The sequence below is a fragment of the Lineus longissimus genome, chromosome 2, assembly GCF_910592395.1.
Source record: "Lineus longissimus chromosome 2, tnLinLong1.2, whole genome shotgun sequence".
Classification (NCBI taxonomy): Eukaryota; Metazoa; Nemertea; class Pilidiophora; order Heteronemertea; family Lineidae; genus Lineus; species Lineus longissimus.
The window spans coordinates 22,403,087-22,422,018 of NC_088309.1; the positions used below are offsets into that span (position 1 = coordinate 22,403,087).

At 39.5% G+C, this 18,932-nt stretch overlaps 2 protein-coding genes across 11 annotated transcripts in view; one reads left to right on the forward strand and one right to left on the reverse strand.

Annotated features, from left to right (window-relative positions):
• The window catches only part of LOC135483046 (muscle M-line assembly protein unc-89-like), a 58,285-nt gene extending 45,617 nt beyond the window's left edge, over positions 1-12,668 (reverse strand). For 5 of the 10 annotated variants that reach the window (XM_064763555.1, XM_064763554.1, XM_064763553.1 and 2 more), the window contains exons 1-3: positions 12,517-12,666; positions 3,121-3,846; positions 2,706-2,781 (exon numbers count right to left, since the gene is read on the reverse strand). In XM_064763555.1, the coding sequence (XP_064619625.1) occupies positions 2,706-2,781; positions 3,121-3,846; positions 12,517-12,579 (865 nt within the window). In that variant the 5' untranslated portion in view covers positions 12,580-12,666. Of the gene's footprint in view, positions 1-2,705; positions 2,782-3,120; positions 3,847-12,516 lie in introns of all 10 variants that reach the window. The other 5 variants (XM_064763549.1, XM_064763552.1, XM_064763546.1 and 2 more) reach the window with 2 other exon arrangements.
• Positions 12,669-13,862: 1,194 nt separating this feature from the next.
• LOC135483051 (ATP synthase subunit alpha, mitochondrial-like) lies at positions 13,863-18,383 on the forward strand. The gene is made up of 10 exons (XM_064763560.1): positions 13,863-13,982; positions 14,412-14,484; positions 14,900-15,069; positions 15,406-15,579; positions 15,750-15,913; positions 16,194-16,342; positions 16,592-16,743; positions 16,933-17,265; positions 17,436-17,580; positions 17,807-18,383. Exons 1-10 carry the CDS (start codon positions 13,923-13,925, stop codon positions 18,040-18,042), a joined length of 1,656 nt encoding a protein of 551 aa, XP_064619630.1. The 5' UTR covers positions 13,863-13,922; the 3' UTR covers positions 18,043-18,383.
• The last annotated feature ends 549 nt before the right edge of the window (positions 18,384-18,932 follow it).

An 18,932-nucleotide genomic window follows, 5' to 3' on the forward strand; every position in this document is an offset into this window, starting at 1 on the left:
CACAAGAAACAAATATTTTGTTGATCACATGGAAACAAATAATGCTATAGGTATTCCATGATTATTCACAGCATAAGTCTGAAATATTTTTCTTGTAAAATTCTTATCCTTTTACAGCACACACTTGCACAAAAAGACCTCTAAAAAGCTTCTTTCTTGTGCAATTTTGAAAATTCGAAGACCCACAAATAGTCGAGACAGAGATCTTCCATTCCAGCTAGTCCAGAAAGTCAGAAATCCGCCTTAAATCAGAAATTTGACATCCCGAGAGAAAGCTCATGCATATATCCTAGTGATTTATTCACAAGTCGACAGTGATACTCCCACTATACAAACATACATAGTTGGTTTGGAAAGAATGAACCTAGCTTTCCCCACAGCGCTAGGATGCTTAACTGGCAATAAACGATAAAACGTTTATATATAGACGGTACACTCTTAAAGGAAATTTACCTCATTAAGGTATTTTCAAAGCAATCTAAGCATTAAAAATCTCAGTCTAACAACAGACACGTACATGTATTTCGTGATTTCGTTAATACATTTGCATTCCCAGTTTAATAGTGTTACACATATATTCCTTTCAAATAAGTGACAGAAATTAACTTTTTTGATTTTAGATTCACTGTATTGGGCTCCATCAACCAATCAAGCTTGGTGCAATAAAGAAAGTTGCCTTTAAAACGAACACTTTTGCACTACTTGCTGTTTGGAATTTCTGTAAAAGGATGTCAAGATCTCTCAATGTTGGTGTAACATGTCCTAAATATCTGGACAGGAATTACAAACAATCGATGGTTCACAGATAAGGAAAGACCCCAGGGTCATATCAGGTTGTTAAGATATTGAATTCATGGAAGATCTTATCAATTTTATTGCGACTTCTTCTGAAAATGTCTATCAACACACTTTACAAGAATGAAATAGTACATTTGTCTCCCCGGTACTATGAAACTTCCATCAAAATAATGTACGGACCCCTCCAAAACCAAACAAGAAAGTTCATGGGTTTTTTCCTCCTGAACAAATCTAAAGCGAGAATAGCGTACATATACTAGTTCTATGACATGTAATCTTTAAACAAAACTGCCTATGGCCCGACACCTCCTCCATCAAATAAAGACCGACGAATGATTTTTCAGGCGTATCAAGCAATAGGGGTCAATTCGAAAAAAGTCACGTCTAATGCTATTCAGACATGATGTCCAGAAGGGTTATACTCACGATGTTATCAGTTCAGTTTATCCGAAATCTATAGCATGATTGTTACAGGGTTTGTACAGGAAAACTTAGCCACCTTATTTTGGAACAATGGTATGCTAATTAGGGTCGTAACATCTTTGGAGCATGAACTATTTATTCAAGTAAGAATACCTTCGGCATTCTTCTATTAGTTTAGTTTGAATGCTTAATTAGATCCCATAACACAAATGAGTATCTTTTTTGTGAGGAAATGCTAACAGGAAGGGGAGAACAGGGCCACCAATTTACACCAAACGTGTTCTAGCTTGCATGATAATCGGGAAAATGAAAGCTTGAGACAACTTCTATAGACCATTGCACAATTAGGCACTCAGATTTTTGGTGATTTCACACAGAAATTGCTCTGTTGAACAAAATGTATTCTTTCTTGTAAAACTTCAAAGTCTGATAAGTATCTTAAAAAAATCATCTTGCTAAAATCAGATAACACATAACCTAAAAATTGAGCAATCTAACCAAACACAGTAAAATTATCCCAGCCATTTTGATGTTTTTTATGTGCAGGGCCAACCATTCATGATTTGAAATGGACTTAAAAAGATAAGGACTACAAAAGATTAAGAACATTTTGCAACTACGAACCTTCTAATGATAGTACTACACTACAGCTACTTCCTTCTTGAGTGGGTCTGACTGCATCTAAATCCATCTCAAAGGGTCTAAAAGGGTCTATCCTACTTCACGAACTACACATACATGTAACCATCATAACCTTAAATGGTTGATTTGTGAAGTATTTCCCTGAAGACAGGGAAAGTCATATCCTACACAATACAAGAACTTACAAAGAATGACACAAAAGCCAATGGGTCACTTGGGTAGGAAATCCTTAAACAGCTAAACCCTCTCGCATACCATATACCCCACAGATACCATTACACTCTAAAATCCATTTAACAAACAAAGCCGTTTTTCCATAATGATGTTAAATTATCCTTTCGCCCAAACAAAACACAAAAGCAACCAAGAAAGGCATAATTTGTTGCCACAGTGTCAACATTTGGTGTTCTATTTTGGCAAAGTGGCGATTCTTTCACAAGCAAGTATAACCTGGAACAGGGGCTTCAGGGCACAAATTATCGTTTCTGGTCACTTCCCCTGCCATGTCACGTCAAAGCCATGTTCAATTGAATTAAGTCAAGCAAGCTTTTGCTTTTGCCTGCTCGAACCCTTATCAACAGTTCGGGCTGATTTGCCGTGTTAAAGGAAGTGGTGAGAAAAGTGACCATCAGTCTCAGGAAGGACGGCGCAAAAGAGGGAATTTTGAGAGTGATTTTTAACAAATTCTTCCCCATCATGACTGATGACACCATGACAAGTGCTCCTACCCATAAATATCTTACCATTGTTGTTTGTAGCCATAAAGTCATCTCTTATCTACATCTAGTCCAAGCAGTGTTTGTCAACTCTAAAAGCTCTACAGATAAACCTGAAGATCTTACCATGCATATCATCTTTGATTTGTCTGATGCGTGCCCGGATTCTTCTCCGTTCTTCAAAATCACGAGATTCTCTGAGCTGAAATCGACACAATGAACAACACTGTATACCAAAACACCCATGCAAGTAGATGATCAAGCAATAAAGCATGCAAACAGCAAAATGTCTAAGAAAGATGTTCTTTTTGAATGCACAGAATCAAAACAACTTACAAATGTAAGTCAATATAAAGCAATATAAAGCATTCTCAAGCCTTGCTCACCATATATATAAAATGAAGAAATATGCATCCACTCAAAATACATCCAAAAGTTATGCAAGAAGCATTGCATGGCCTAAAATGCTTTTGGAAAGACAAATATATAAGTGTCTTATAAACAACATAAAGATGCGAAGAAGTAAACAAACAATACTTACTAAAGTATTCAAGTCTAAAAGATTGTCAATTTCATCAAGATTCCTGTCCTCCTTATCAGGATCCTTTCTCATGAGCAGTGAATGTGCATTAGGATCGCCGAAAGTGATACTTCTCCGAGGCCGATTAAATCCATTGGTTTTCCGGTCACTACTTGAGTCCCCATTTACCAGGTCTCCAGATGGAGAAAACGTCACCTTAGCTTGTGGCTCAGACACACGGCGTATAGGTTTGTTGTCACTAAGAGAAGCACTCCGCCCGGGGACGCTACTTTTTCTTGGTGCTAATGAATCAAGTATTCCATTTTCCACGTTGCTCGGCCTCAGAGAACCCTGACTTGATTTACGTGTACCTAAACTTGACCCGTTTGTTTTTCCATTTGTGTCTATCACTCTTACAGTCCTCGGCACCTTCAAATCATTCTGTTGTCCAGTTTGTCCGCCATTCAACTTTGTCACTGGCCGTTGGTCATCACTGTCTTCTGATCGATCATCAGATGAGCGTCCCCCTTCCCTTCTGATGTCTAAGTCACCCTTACTTATGCGACGCCTTGTCATGGAGCACCTTCTGTTGAGGCGGTCATCCCGTAGGCTTAGCGCCTTCTGAATAGAGGACGGCGCCTTTGGAAGTTCAGGAGCAACCTTTGGTGCTGCGATCACGTCGGACCGTATCTTCCTCAAAGCTCGACGGATCTTGAGTCGCTCATCAAGATCAAAGCAGGTCTCCAACTGAAATGAAAAAGAGAATATGATTTTACAGATACAGGTATGATTTTATTTAATTTCAGATTTTACCCAATCCAAAATTACATTTTTTGAGGAAAAATCGTTTGCACAGACTCCCCTGCTCAACACTTTAACATGCAATAAATGTGTCATTACCAAACATAAAACCGACTAACCCAACATACAACTCCGATCGGGCTATTAGTAAAAATCAATGTTAGGGGATATAGAGCACAGCCGTACAGTAGATTTGGTACTTTGAGCACAACATCACAACTGTTTATGTGCCCCATCTCAAGTGCATCGTCAACAATACATCAGTTAAACATAGTTTTGAAGTACTTTATCACACAACTGCTTTTATCAAAATCAATTAGAGATTTTCAGCCAACCATTCGCAGTCTCAACCAGGACTTCTGAGCCGCAGCCGTCCATCACAAGTTACTCATGTGGCTGCCACGGTGGCACAGGCAGCAGCTAAAAGTGACCTCAGCTTTATGTCGCACTTGAAGAACATAGCAATGCAGTGTAAGAGGCTTTCTTAAGGACACAAACACAAAACAATGCTGAACAAGGTGCTCGACCACGATGCTGCTGGTATGGCCATCTACAATTGAAGCCACACACTACACTTCCAACTGATTCCTTCAAACCTATTTGCCAAGAAATCTGTTTATGCGGCACAACCCAATAGTGAATTTTTCAGAAGTCTTAGAGAATCTAGCATAATGTTTTTCTCCCGTCCCCCCCCCCCCCCCCGCTGAATGTTCGGCCAATAAGGCACAATCTTGCAACTGTGCATCCGCTGTTTATTGAATTCTTAACACAGAAGACCCAGTAGTCGACCCCTAACTAATTCAATTACACCCCGGAATACCTCTCAATTACCTTAATTAGGACATCAGACCAGTTTTTGGCGACATCGTTAATTTGGGTTTCTATCGGCAGGATTGTTCAACCACCTCTATTGACAGAAACATTATTCAATATGATAAATGTACTTTCACACCCAAAAAGGCAAGACGACAACAAGGAATGAAAACTTTCATAACAATACTTCAGCGTAAAGAACAGTATTGCCATCTGTTGGAAAACTGAAAAACTAAATGTAACCCACACACAGAATGTCGATATCCCTCTTATCAGATGGACAGATCACAGGCAATGGATTTGTTATAGTTGAGCAATTGAACGTTTAATAGGAAAGACAGTGTTGATGGTCGTCATGGAAATGAATAGGTAGAGAAGGTGGTCTCCCAGATAGGAAACAGCGGTGTCATAGAAATGATTGCATTCTATATTAAGAAAATGTTCTTGAGGTCATGAATATTATTAGTCGCACTCTTCATTGATATTTCAATATGCTATGGTCAATAAAATATTGATCAATGGATACATGATTATCTAAAGTGACCTATAAGTTGTAATTAGCAATCATCTTGGGGAGACTGTTAAAGTTTCTTTACTCCCAAAAGTACATGAACCCTGCAGACGCCAAACAGAACAAATCATCTGGACAATTGTTATTAATCATTCAAGTATATATAAGTTCACTAAACTTAATCGTTTGTGATATTTCACGTATTTCATTTAAACCTATTGATAGGATCCTCACTCTGTTCAAAGACTGGATTCACTACACTCCCAGCAAATGTAAAGTCGTTCCAGTGTATGATAACATGAAAAGGATATGATAACATTCATCACAGGTCGTCCCCTTAATAATATTGACAGAGATGAATGGTGAATTGGGAACTGATTATTGCCATTAGATATGATAGACCAAGCCATTATGCTATACTGGTCTCTTTCAGACGAGCGGTACAAATGGTCATATGGTTGCGGTTCAGTCCTCTAACTAACTTACACGGCTATGCAAGGACATGCTCAATCCGATTTTATGAAGTTCTCATCTCTAGCCTCATGAAATTCCACGTCCTGAATTTTCATAATGGAAGTGAAGTAGGTCTGCTGGGTTCCAAGTGCCAGTGTTAAGACGGTGTCTTGCCCAAAGTGACTTAAAAGGAGTGACCCTTCTAAGTTTCAAACCATCGACCTGCTGATAATAAGTCAGGCACTCGAACTACTGATCTTCCTGAGAAATTCCTGGCCGGATTGGCCCTAGCCCCAGAATATGTAAAGTACATGTAAAGAGAAAACTTCAGAACTCTATCATGATTTTAAAAGGAGAGGACATGGCCTAGATGTCCATAAAAACGGCTGAACTTGCTCACACATTCAATGTCATTTTACTCAATGAACCCTGAAAATTGTATACCATCCAATATTTTAATCGGATTAATGTTTATTTTGGCAAAATAGCATGTCAAATAAAGAAAATTTAACCATAGCTTTATTACTCTTATCAGCTCACCATCAAAAATATCAACGAAACACCTTTCTTGATATAATGATATAATACAGACCAAAACCTCAATGGAGGTTAATTGCTGGCAAATTGGCAGTTCACCAAGTCAAGGCTAAATCTGGTAACATGTTCATAAGTAACCTCCCCTCCATGCAACATTCTCACAATGCTTCTGTGTGCAATACAGGATTTTATTCTTGTTTCTTATAAACCTTACTGGGTAATTGCGTGCGCCGCGAATTGCCAATTCAAATTAAAGTTTTGCAGCATCTTTCTGTAGAATATTTATTGCATGACTATGAGCCAGCACTAAAACCATATCATAATCATTTCAGAAGAGTTGTGCACTCTGACATGACTTGAGAAAAACCTGTATTCATTTGCCTTTAAAATCACAACGAAGCCACCAAACTGAACCATATAGGAATATGAGAGCATACATAATCTGATGGAAGTGACCTAAAATTGGGTGAAGATGAGTGTTGTACTTCTTTGAATAAACTTTTGAATTTGAATGAAATTTTATAACAACTTAATAACAGAAGACAGCATATTAACAAGCCACAATTGTGGCCATAAGTTTTCAATATTAGGTCCTTGGAAATTTCATGAATATTTCTTTATAACTTTTCGTGCAATTATGCTCGAAAGGCAGTTGATCTATTGATTACTGAATCAAGGTGCACTTTTACAACAAGGTCAAGAAAACTAGCTACACAAAGTGTTTATAGTCCCCTACAGTGTCTGCTGAATTGGACGAAAATTTGTCCAATGATAAAAAACCTATCAGAATATGTAATGAATAACCTCTATCAAAATCCTATTCACCGAAATAAAATGGATTTAGGCTTTGAAATATCTCCAGGTTAGCTCATAACATTCCAAACTTCATTATATCAAACAGCGGTCAATTTGTTTTATCTTTAAGAAGTTTTGCCTACCATAACTGAGTTGCACCCACACCACCTTTTTTGAGAATGTTTTTGAAATTTAAAATGAAATTTTTAAATAATCTTTGAAATTGACCTGGATTTTGAGTGGACGCATAAGGGGACCCCCTCTTTTTCTGAAACCTAGATCCATTCCTGAGTTGTCCAGGGCCCCAAAAAGAAGGGAATTAAATTAAATTAAAATTTCATTGGGCAGTTACAAAAGTATTTTATAACAAAATTCATCGAAGTGTAAAAATAAACCACAGGGTTATATTACTTAGAAATACTAAATCAGCTGAGACCCATTTGAGAGACTTTTTGAAAGACCTCCCAATAGCCAAGAGCAAAATATTCCAATTAAATATTAATTCAAAGGAACTGTTCCTTGAAAATATTGCATAACATTTCCCCCTTTATTCTCGTCTAAGTTCCCTTTTTAACGAGAACCATGCAGTCCAAAGGAAATACCATTCTTTCACACCAAAAGCCTCTCTTATTCCTTATACTTTATGAATAATAGCTTTACCATTCATACATATTGCGCACCATGATATCAAAGAATAATTATTAAGAAGATTATGTTCTCGACAAGCGGACCCCTGAGTGGATTATCGTGTATTTTGGCGGTCTACGGCACAGTGTCTTGAAAGGGTTGAAAGTAAACCAGTGGTCAGAGGACCATGATTGAGCTAAGCACTTCAGCTTTAGCAAGCTATGCCCACGGCCCTTGCTTATCGCACCAAGTAGGCCCATAAATCAGCTGGATACATTTTTGGTCAAAACGTATCAAAATTCATCTAGGCGGGCGGGGGATTTCAGTGTTTTAAATCCATTTAGCTCGAAATTTCACAAATGATTATTGAAGTTGATACATTATGTTACAAGTAGATCTAGGCATTATGAAATACAGTTGTTACAGTTAGTACCAAAGTTATTAAAAAGGCAAATGCAATATAATTCCAGAACAAGCTCAACCTATTTCCATAAATTTGATCTAAAGATGGATTGCATGCACATTACTAGTGGGGAAGTTTTCCTGTGTATAACATTTATGTTACAAATTATTAACATATCCGATCAAAGATATATGCCAAGATATACAAGTGAGCCCTATATATTTTTGATGCGATTAATCTCACTTCAAAGGCTTCAATCCAACAAGGCCTGGAAATCAAATTTCAAATTCAATGTTGTTGTATGATGTCCTCGGGCCAACTGACCTACTTGACCTGTCATGTTTGTCATCTTTTAACACAGGATATCTAACACTTGTCAAGCATAGCATGACAAACTGCATAGAATAAATGTTTGCCTTCTCTTGTGTTTATTCAAGCATGGAAGTTTATGTGTGTCTTGGGGTACTTGAGACTAAATCAATCACAAAATGGCTCATCTTTGCATACATCATGAACTACATGCATATTTCAAGTCAAAAACAGACAAGCTATAGCACTTATGATGCTATTGTTGTCTTGTGGTCATGTAGTGCTGAATGATACACCAGACTAATGAAATGTTTCACCTTCTCTCGGTGACTTGTGAGATTTTCTTGCCCTTAACTATACTTGCAGACTTTTAGGATAACTTGCTGTTACGTACAGTCATGTAACCCAATGAATAAGAAATGCATCCCATTGAAGCCAACACGCAGGATGCCTTCCCACATCTTCCTGAACCCAACAACAGACTTAACGAGCAGCATCCTCCTTCTCCATACATGCTGCCTTCTACTAACTCATCAACAGGTTAAGCCTGCAGCATCCTCCTTCTCCATATATGTTACCTCATACTACTCAACGACAGACTGAACGTGACTATCCTCCGTCTCCATACATGTTACCTTCTACTAACTCATCAGCTGGTTAAGCCTGCAGCATCCTCCTTCTCCATACATGCTGCCTTCTACTAACTCATCAGCTGGTTAAGCCTGCAGCATCCTCCTTCTCCATACATGTTACCTTCTACCAACTCATCAACAGGTTAAGCCTGCAGCATCCTCCTTCTCCATATATGTTACCTTCTACTAACTCATCAGCTGGTTAAGCCTGCAGCATCCTCCTTCTCCATATATGTTACCTTCTACTAACTCATCAGCTGGTTAAGCCTGCAGCATCCTCCTTCTCCATATATGTTACCTCATACTACTCAACGACAGACTGATCGTGACTATCCTCCGTCTCCATACATGTAACCTTCTACTAACTCATCAACAGATTAACTTGCATCAACTTCCTTTTCCATACATATTGCCTTCTTCCTCAATAACAGACTCAACATGCACTGCCCTCCTTGTTGCCTTTTTCTAAGGCAAAGACAGACTGAACGTGCACTTGCCACCCTCCTTCTCCAAATGTTACCTTCTACTGCATCCTGAAGACAATGCAAGTTAAAAAGTGTTGAGGGGGCAGGCTTTGACTACTCTTCAGGTTTTCTTACGTTAGTGTCACTTCTGCCCAGCCAATTCTGAAGTCTTTAAAGTGGAGACCACATTGGTGAGCAGAAACTCACCCTCATGTCATTGATGGATGGCCAGTGGTGAGATTCCATCAAAAACATGTAGTCAACATTGAAAAGTTTGTGCCAATGAAATATCTCTGTTGGCGGTAACAGCATGGGACAGTGCACATTCTGAACAAGGCTCCTCAGGTCATGTGAAGGATCATAGGTAGATAATGAATAGCCATTTGAAATTACTTGCCAATTCACCACGATTCCGTATGTCAATCTTTTTCTCTGCCACAGAATTCATTAAGTAAGTATTCAAGTGGAAATATGAGAAGCACCCGTATATTATCTGTACAATGTAAAAAGTCAGTCCAGTGCATTAACTGTCCATGCAAAATAAAAGCCCTCCAAGCATGCTAATGCCCAGTTTCATGCTCCTCTCATTGTAGAAATGATTAAAGAAACAAAAGGAAAGATTGTAAACCAATCTTGAAAACATTTGCACCGGTGATAGAACTGAAGATCTTTGCGATAACATGAAATAAATATTATAAACTTGGTGAATCCGGGTTTCTGGACAACTGATTCCTTTAAATGGTGTAAACAAGCGCAATATAACTTTGCTTGAAGGAAAGTGTGTGATGATTTTGTACATTTCATGAAAACCTGTGAAGTGAGTCAGAATGCCGGCAATTGTAGAATTATTTTTTGCTTATATGATAGACACAAAAATTCACCACGCTTTGTCATGCATACGAATCCAATACTTAACATAAACCCCTACTCTTGCCTTCAGCATAAACTTTAGTTGTGTTACTTGATTTACACTGAGACAACTTGGCAACAAAACCAATAAGAATAACTTACTATTTGCCTTTATTTTCTAACTTGGCATAATGTTGATTTACTTATACGGTAGGCCCAAAGCACTTAACTTAATTACATCGACACAGATATCTATGCCAGGTAAGCCTTTTGTTGATATCAAACTATGTCCAGTACGGCCTAGCGGTGGACTATGAAGACCCCACCCGAGCCATGACCCTGCAGATGATAGTAATCATGACATTCACAGGCAGTCCAGCATCACCACTCATTCGCCAGGGTGACTTATCAAAAATATTTCAAAAGCGAATAAGGGAATAATCAAGTAACTCCGAGTGGTCTTGCAAGAGAGGTAAACAGTAGTATCAAACATCCAATTCTATTCTTTTCTAATCTAAATACAAGTATTCAGAGTTGTATAAGTTGACACAGCTCTATCTAATTAGTTTTGAGAACCTTCACAGTAATCTCATAAGCAGTGCATGGTTATCGAAACTGTATAAACTAGATAGTATGTTTCTGATACAAGACCTGGAATAAAGCGTTGATGTTAAAAATCAACTCTAAGACCTTATTCTCATTCATAGAAATTCCATGTTATTTAATATCATCTGGCTTTTGTTCTGAAAACCAATATAGTACAATTTATTCATAGGAAGAATTTAGAGATCAGCTGAAGTCTAAAGTGAGTGACAAATATATACCCCAATGGCATATCACAGTCTAAAGGACTTGGATGACTGCATAAGAGCGTCAACACCAGGGCCAGGGATGGTCAATATTTGGAGTAATAGTCAAAATATGCAAATAGAATGATGAAAAAATACAACATGGCACCAGAGTTATATTTACCAAGAAAGTAAGGTAAATAGACCTAATAAATGCCAGAGGATAATGTAATAAATAATACACAGACTTGTAAAATCAAATGGAGAAAAATCATAGCAAGGTCATGTCGTCATAATATACCATGCTAAATAATAACAACACTTTAAAAATAAAAGACAAATAAAATAAAAGACCAAATGTTTCCAAATGAATTAGAATGAAAACAGGATTTGTGGCTGGTGAAATTGTGGGGTGAGAGGAACTGAAAGGAGTGCCTTTTTTTAAAAAAATCCGGCAAAAGATTCCAGGGAACCTATTGTGGCCTATAACCGGTATATCTTGATATGAATCACCATTGTCGTCATCAAATTTTTAAGTGAATTTCGAAAATCATGATTATGCCTACTTTAACATTTTCACCACCCACGAAAATGTACCTTCTCATTTCCAGTTCAAAACTCTGGCTAAGATCAGTTAGCAAGATTTGGCCTGCTGAACATTTTGGACAATAGGGTTCCATTCAGAAACTCTGCATATGGGAATTCCATAATAATGACTCAATGCATCAATTGATTTGATACTGAGACTGAGGAGCGGAAAATGGAGGGGGATATACATGTAGATAGCCTTATAAAAGATGTACAGTGGAACCTCCCTTAGCGGACACCTCTCTATTTAGGACAACCTCTCTATTTAGGACAACCTCTCTATTTAGGACAACCTCTCTATTTAGGACAACCTCTCTATTTAGGACAACCTCTCTATTAAGGACACTAGTTTTGGTCCCAACTTGGTTGCTTCCATTCAATTTGACCTCTCTAATCAGGACACCTCTCTATTAAGGACAGCACTTGTCAGTCCCATGTGTGTCCATAATAGAGAGGTTCTACTGTATTAGAAAAAAGATTATATCTAAATAATTTCTGAATGTGAATACAAGAGGTACAGTAACAGAATATACATGAGGAACCATCAGATACAGTGGAACCTCCCTTAGCGGACACCTCTCTATAAAAACAACCTCTCCATTAAGGACACTGATTTTGGTCCCAAATTGGTTTTTCCATTCAATTTGACCTCTCTAATCAGGACACCTCTCTATTAAGGAAACCTCTCTATTAAGGACACCTCTTGTCAGTCCCGAGGGTGTCCTTAATAGAGAGGTTCTACTGTAGTGCCCACTTTGGCTCATCAATTACCAGTTCTACCCGAGGTTTTACAGGAGAAAAATGTCTATTTTTAGCAGTATGCAGTAAGGGTCAAGTATCCACTTACCAGTGTCTTAAGCGTCTCCTCGTCCTTCGACTGGTACTCGTTCCCATTCATTGTGTCAATCATTGATTAACAATTAATAAGTCCATATCATATAAACTAGAACAGCTAGTCTTGTCACGGTACTTAACGCAACCACATTGGTGGCCACATAGTGTACACCTCCACCATACTAAACTTTTGGTGGATTAGTCCATTGACAGGGGTGCTCCGCAGAGTGGTTGAGTCCATTTAATGAAAAAGTGTGTAAAAGTTTTAAATGTCCTGGGACAGAATGTCCGGGGAACAATGATTATTATACGCCCATGTTATCTTTGAGGTATTGACGATCATGGAATCTAAAGAACCATGTATCCATCACAATACAAAAAGATCGGATACTGTTTCTAGGGGGACATTTTCAACTGCTACACCAGGAATGTCATCCTGATCTTCAGGGCATGTATTTCACTTGGTACTCCGAGATTGTTTGTGCGATCGAAAGGATGAACCTTAACTGACCCCGGAATTCGAGGATGCACCACCGGTACCAGTACACTCCGGATGCAGTAGCCCAGCATCGTCCTGTCCCGACGAGGATGACGGAAATTAATTTGACTGCATGGGATTCCATGCCGGTATCGGGCGACTAGAAAGAGGCCCACTGCGAACGTAGTGTAATATTGTTTTTTCGGTGTCTAACTAAAATATGCACCCCCACCCCCACCCCCCGGGAAAGGGTCCGCAATCGCTACATCATTTGAACTGCTCAACCACTAGGATATAATATATAAAAGAGAAAAATAATCATTTGTCACGGACATTCTGTCCTCGGACATTTCAACATTACACTCCCAAAGCAGCGGTGCCGAGTCTCAGGACACACCTGGATAAATCAATGTGATTGACTGTGGGCGCGCCCCAAACTGTGACATCGGTCAAGAGCAGTCACGACTTTATAGCCCATGTACATACAATCCAGACACTATGGACCGGCGAAGGGAGTATGTCAAGATAAAGATTAACTGCCTCTCTGACAAGTGTCATAACCTATGGAAGGTTAGACAACATTGGTCACGACAGGTCACAATCACGGACTTGGTCCGTGTCACAAGTCAACTTTCTGTAAAACCGCTTAGGAGCAGTTACAACCACGTGTCGTCTGCTATAGCTGCGAAGCCTTGTGGTGATAAAATGTATAAAATAACCAAATTTGACGATTTTTTTCTGTCTATCAATATCAAAGAAATGTTTGTTTTAATATATAAGAACAGAAACGGTGTTATATATCTTGAACGTTTGATAATTAAAGGGTTAAAACCCTACTTTGCACACATTTTACTGCTTATTTGGGGTTTCCAGAGTGATTTCACGGAGCGACCTTCTGGCGGCCATCTTAGCCTGCATTTGGTAGACGATCCTTTGAAGCGATGATTTCTGCGCGAGTTGCAGCAGCCCTTGCCAGGCAATTGCCACGGGTTGGGCAAAAGGTAATAAAAAAACAAATAAAGAGTATTTCTGTGCGGTTGTTAGTCGATGTTTTTTTGTACTTCTTGGTAAATTTACGTCATTTGTGGCGCCGGTTTGTGACCTTCAATCGCTGTAGTGTAGGCCTAGTGCATGTATGTATGTATTGTATGTACACACATCAATGCATTATGTCCTCAAAAGCGTATGAATAACAGAAATCACTGAATAATATTCACATAGTTACGCATCAGCAACCATCGTCTTCAAATCGAAAAAGGGCGTCACTGCCATCCCATCATTCCAAGGCCAAGGGATGAAAGGTGGTGCAGTCTCATTCCTATTGATTCCTATTGAATTGTCATTTATTTTAATACATTATAGCCTAAGCCTACCCATCATATGTAGCCATTGACAGGCTAATGCTGATCTTTCTGCTGCATTTGTTTCAGGTGGCCAGACGAGCACTTGGTGCTGGCTTTGTTGCCTCAAGGAACTTTTCAACATCAAAATGTGCTGCAGCATGTAAGTTGATCTGCCATCCATCCAACCACCATCCCCAGATATGAATCAATAAATATTGTTGGTCAAAGCTATAGATATTTACTGATTTTTACCCTGAGGGTGTGTGTCTGCATGGTCACCGCATATTAAAATGTAGACTTGTCCATCCATTATCATTAAATGACGTGTTTGTCACTAAGAAATTCTCTTTAGTCTCTGTCTAAGCAAAAATCATGTAACGCTCCTCAGTAAAAATAAAGTCAAATTATTTGTGGCAGCAAAGTTGGTTAAAATTGCAAAGCAACAGTAGAGGGCACCCAAGGTATTTTCCACGGAGACCTTCTGATGGCAGACCAATTGACACCTCTCTGTCCAAGCCTTCAAAATAGGAGAGAAATTTACACATTGTGTTTATTGACTTTTTATTACTTTACAGCTTCTCCCGAAGTCTCCACCATTTTGGAGGAACGCATCATGGGCCACACAAGCAAGGCCGATCTGGAGGAAACTGGTCGAGTACTTTCAATTGGTGACGGTATTGCCCGTGTCTATGGTCTTAAAAATATCCAGGCTGAAGAGATGGTGGAATTTTCCAGTGGATTGAAGGTGGGTTTTAAGCGAATGGAGAAACTTTGTTAATATGCAGTGATTCCTGATGAAGTGAATGAACCTGCGTACAAGCTGTTATGATTAAAACTTATTTACCTCTCTGGTCCTCTTTAACCTGAGAGGTCTGCATTTTGATTGATTCCTGAAGATTATCGGTTTCTCAGTGTTGCAATTTCTGCCTTTCATCATAAAAAAGGAAATGGTCTGTGGAAGATATCCTCTACCAGTAGATCCAAAGTTGTGATCACTTCCATCCCGATTTCCTCATGGAACATACCTAAATTGGTCATCATTTGCTGTTCAAATTAATAACATAAATGTTTGATCTCTTAGGGCATGGCCTTGAATTTAGAGCCCGACAACGTTGGTATTGTGGTGTTCGGCAATGATAGGCTAATCAAGGAAGGCGATATCGTCAAAAGAACAGGAGCAATCGTAGATGTACCAGTTGGTGAAGAACTTCTAGGACGTGTTGTTGATGCTTTAGGAAATCCAATTGATGGAAAGGTGGGTGTTGGATCATGTCTGTGATTTTTCAAACAAGGACTGTCATGTCTTGATCCTGATACAGATGGTATCATTGTCAAATTACCATATGTAGAGTCAAATTACCATACATCATTGAATGTGTTCAGGCTTCTTATAGAGTTTGACCCCAGTGATGTTTCTTTTTTCAGGGTCCAATAAAAGGAACACGCGCTCGTGTTGGAGTGAAAGCACCAGGAATCATTCCCCGAACATCTGTCAAGGAGCCCATGTTGTCTGGAATCAAGGCCGTCGACAGTTTGGTGCCCATTGGACGAGGCCAGCGAGAGCTGATCATTGGTGACAGGCAGACTGGGTATGAAGAGTTGTAAATTCACCCAAGAAAGTAATGGGACAAAGGCTATTATTTGATGTGTTGATAAATTGGTATGGATGGAAATCCAGCTGGCAAACTTGCTTTTGTCCAGCCTTAGTCAATTATCTGTTGAAGTCCTGGTACAGTCTCAATATGGTGGTGTATGGAAGGGGGCAATTATAAAATTTTTGGTTTAAGTCTGATGTTACCTTTTTGTGGAGGTTATCGGGATGTACTACTTCAATACTTGTCCATTGAATTCTATTTATTTTGCTTCCAGCAAAACCGCTGTAGCCCTTGACACAATCCTCAACCAGAGACGTTTCAATGATGATACTGATGAGAAGAAGAAGCTGTACTGTATCTATGTAGCTATCGGCCAAAAGAGGTCCACCGTTGCACAGATTGTACAAAGGCTCACTAATCATGGTAAGTTTCTGCATGTCATGTGCCTCCTTGTCTCCCTGACCCGATTTTTAGATTGAAAGTCATCAACTTGTACCTGAGGTGGATCAACTCAATCAACTCATTTCAGTAATTTGTGTTCCTTCATACAGCAGTTTGACTGACTGTCATTTGAAAGTGTTATTGTAACATGTGTAAAATGTACGATTTTTAAAATGCATCATTTTCTTGGTACTTGAGTACAATTTTGAAAATATTCTATTTTTCTTGCAGACGCCATGAAATACACCATTGTTGTATGTGCTACTGCCTCAGATGCTGCTCCTCTGCAGTACTTGGCCCCCTACTCCGGATGTGCTATGGGTGAATATTTCCGTGACAATGGCAAACACGCTCTCATCATCTATGATGATTTGTCAAAGCAGGTAGGTACAAAACTTTGCGATTCAGCAGATCAAAGAGCCATTTCTAATGAAAGTTTGTGTTCATTGTTTGTTTGAGATGTAAAGTGATGATTTGACTGTTCCAATCTGCCCTTTGTCTCTGAATGCATTCCTTATGATTCTTATCTAAATAATCCTAAACCTTTTCTTACTGTGGTGATTCTGTTTCAGGCCGTTGCTTACCGTCAGATGTCTCTGTTGTTGAGGCGTCCCCCAGGTCGTGAAGCCTACCCTGGTGATGTCTTCTACCTCCACTCCCGTCTCCTTGAGAGAGCTGCAAAGATGAACGACTCTTTCGGAGGTGGTTCCCTTACTGCTCTCCCCGTCATTGAGACCCAGGCAGGAGATGTGTCTGCTTACATCCCAACCAATGTCATCTCTATCACCGATGGACAGATCTTCTTGGAGACCGAGTTGTTCTACAAGGGTATCAGACCAGCTATCAACGTTGGTTTGTCTGTCAGCCGTGTCGGTTCTGCAGCTCAAACCAAAGCTATGAAACAGGTATGTTGAAATTAAGTTCTTATTTAGTTGCGATATTTGGTGATTGTTGAGAGTTGCTCGACATCGAAGACACACTCGGCTTGACAGATCCTGGAATGACTTTGGCTTTAGCATGTTGTTCACAAGTAGAAATCGCTGTACTCTTATTTTTGATTCTTGTTTATTTGTAGGTTGCTGGCTCCATGAAGCTCGAGTTGGCCCAGTACCGTGAGGTCGCTGCTTTCGCCCAGTTTGGTTCAGATCTTGACCAGGCTACCCAGAACCTTCTCAACCGTGGTGTCAGGTTGACCGAGCTGCTCAAACAGGGACAATACGGTTAGTCTCGTATTTTAATTGATTTGGGCTTATTTTTGATATCTCACCCAGGAGCTTATTAAACACAACTGTTGCCATTGTTTACCTCTTTAAAAAACTTCTGTCGCAGTTGCATTGCTGAGAGGCTTTTGGACAATCAAGTGTATGTACCCAGTTGTGATAACATCTTTCTGTTTTGTGTTGTTGTAAAGCGAAATTAAACTCTCAACTTCCCCTTTTCTTCCAGTGCCCATGGACATTGCCGAGCAGGTTACAGTGATCTATGCTGGTGTCCGAGGCTACCTCGACAAAGTCGATCCTGCCAAGATCACAAAATTCGAGGAGGAATTCGTGAAACATATCCGTGGAACTCAAACCGAACTTCTCAAGACTATCCGTGAGGAAGGCCAGATCAGCGATGCCACTGACGAAAAGATGAAGAATGTTGTCAAGGATTTCATGGCTGGTTTCATGGCAAAATAAGGATAGTGGTCGTTAGCTACAAGTAAATAAATTATATCATGTCCTACTATAAGGTGTATTGCTGGCAGGTGTTGCTCCAGCTGACCTTGCAGTAGGGGTACGCACGTGATAGGTATCTAACAAGGGACTGGTGGAAGTATTGGGTCCAATCTCACCGTGGACTGCCCAGACAATGACTTACCTCCCTAGAAAATGGAACTTTTTCATTTGTGAGTGATTTTACTAACTTTGTAAGTGATTAGTCTGAGATCAATTTGTGTGTATAGAAATCTGATTGCTAGGAAACGGCCTGTACAGAAGTTGACAATAATCTTGTCATAATAAATCCATTTTTGTGATGATTTTGGTTTTGTTTTACTCCTTCATATTCATAACCTCATTTGATGAGACTGGATGCAAGTCCTTTCTTGGCTCAGCAATGAATCTGACTATCATAATGTGTCACTTGATGCGGACGTTTCACTTGTGAGTAGGTAGATCTTCAAAACTTGTGCAGTGGAGCTGTTGAACTTGGGGAACCAATGTTCACAGGAAACCCATCCCCCCCCCCACAATCTCCTCACAATCCTTCATGTCCTATGGAGTTGATCACATCTGGCGGCAAGCAATATCTGTCTGGTCCCAAGTCTCATCTTGACCAATTGTAAGAGTGTTCCACCTGCTATGTTTTTTGGGTGATAAGAGAGATCAATGGGCAAATGCGACCAGAGGATACCAAGTCTTTCTCTGTGGGTGTCCCTGACTCGACAAACAACCAGCAGTGGGGTGGTCTATGATGTACCAATTCAGATCAGATGGTGTATTCTATGTTCTGCATCTTGGTAACGAATTACTATTGATGAATTCTAGCCACAAGTTCGTGGCTAAAGGAGCCGATGAATAGAAAGCCA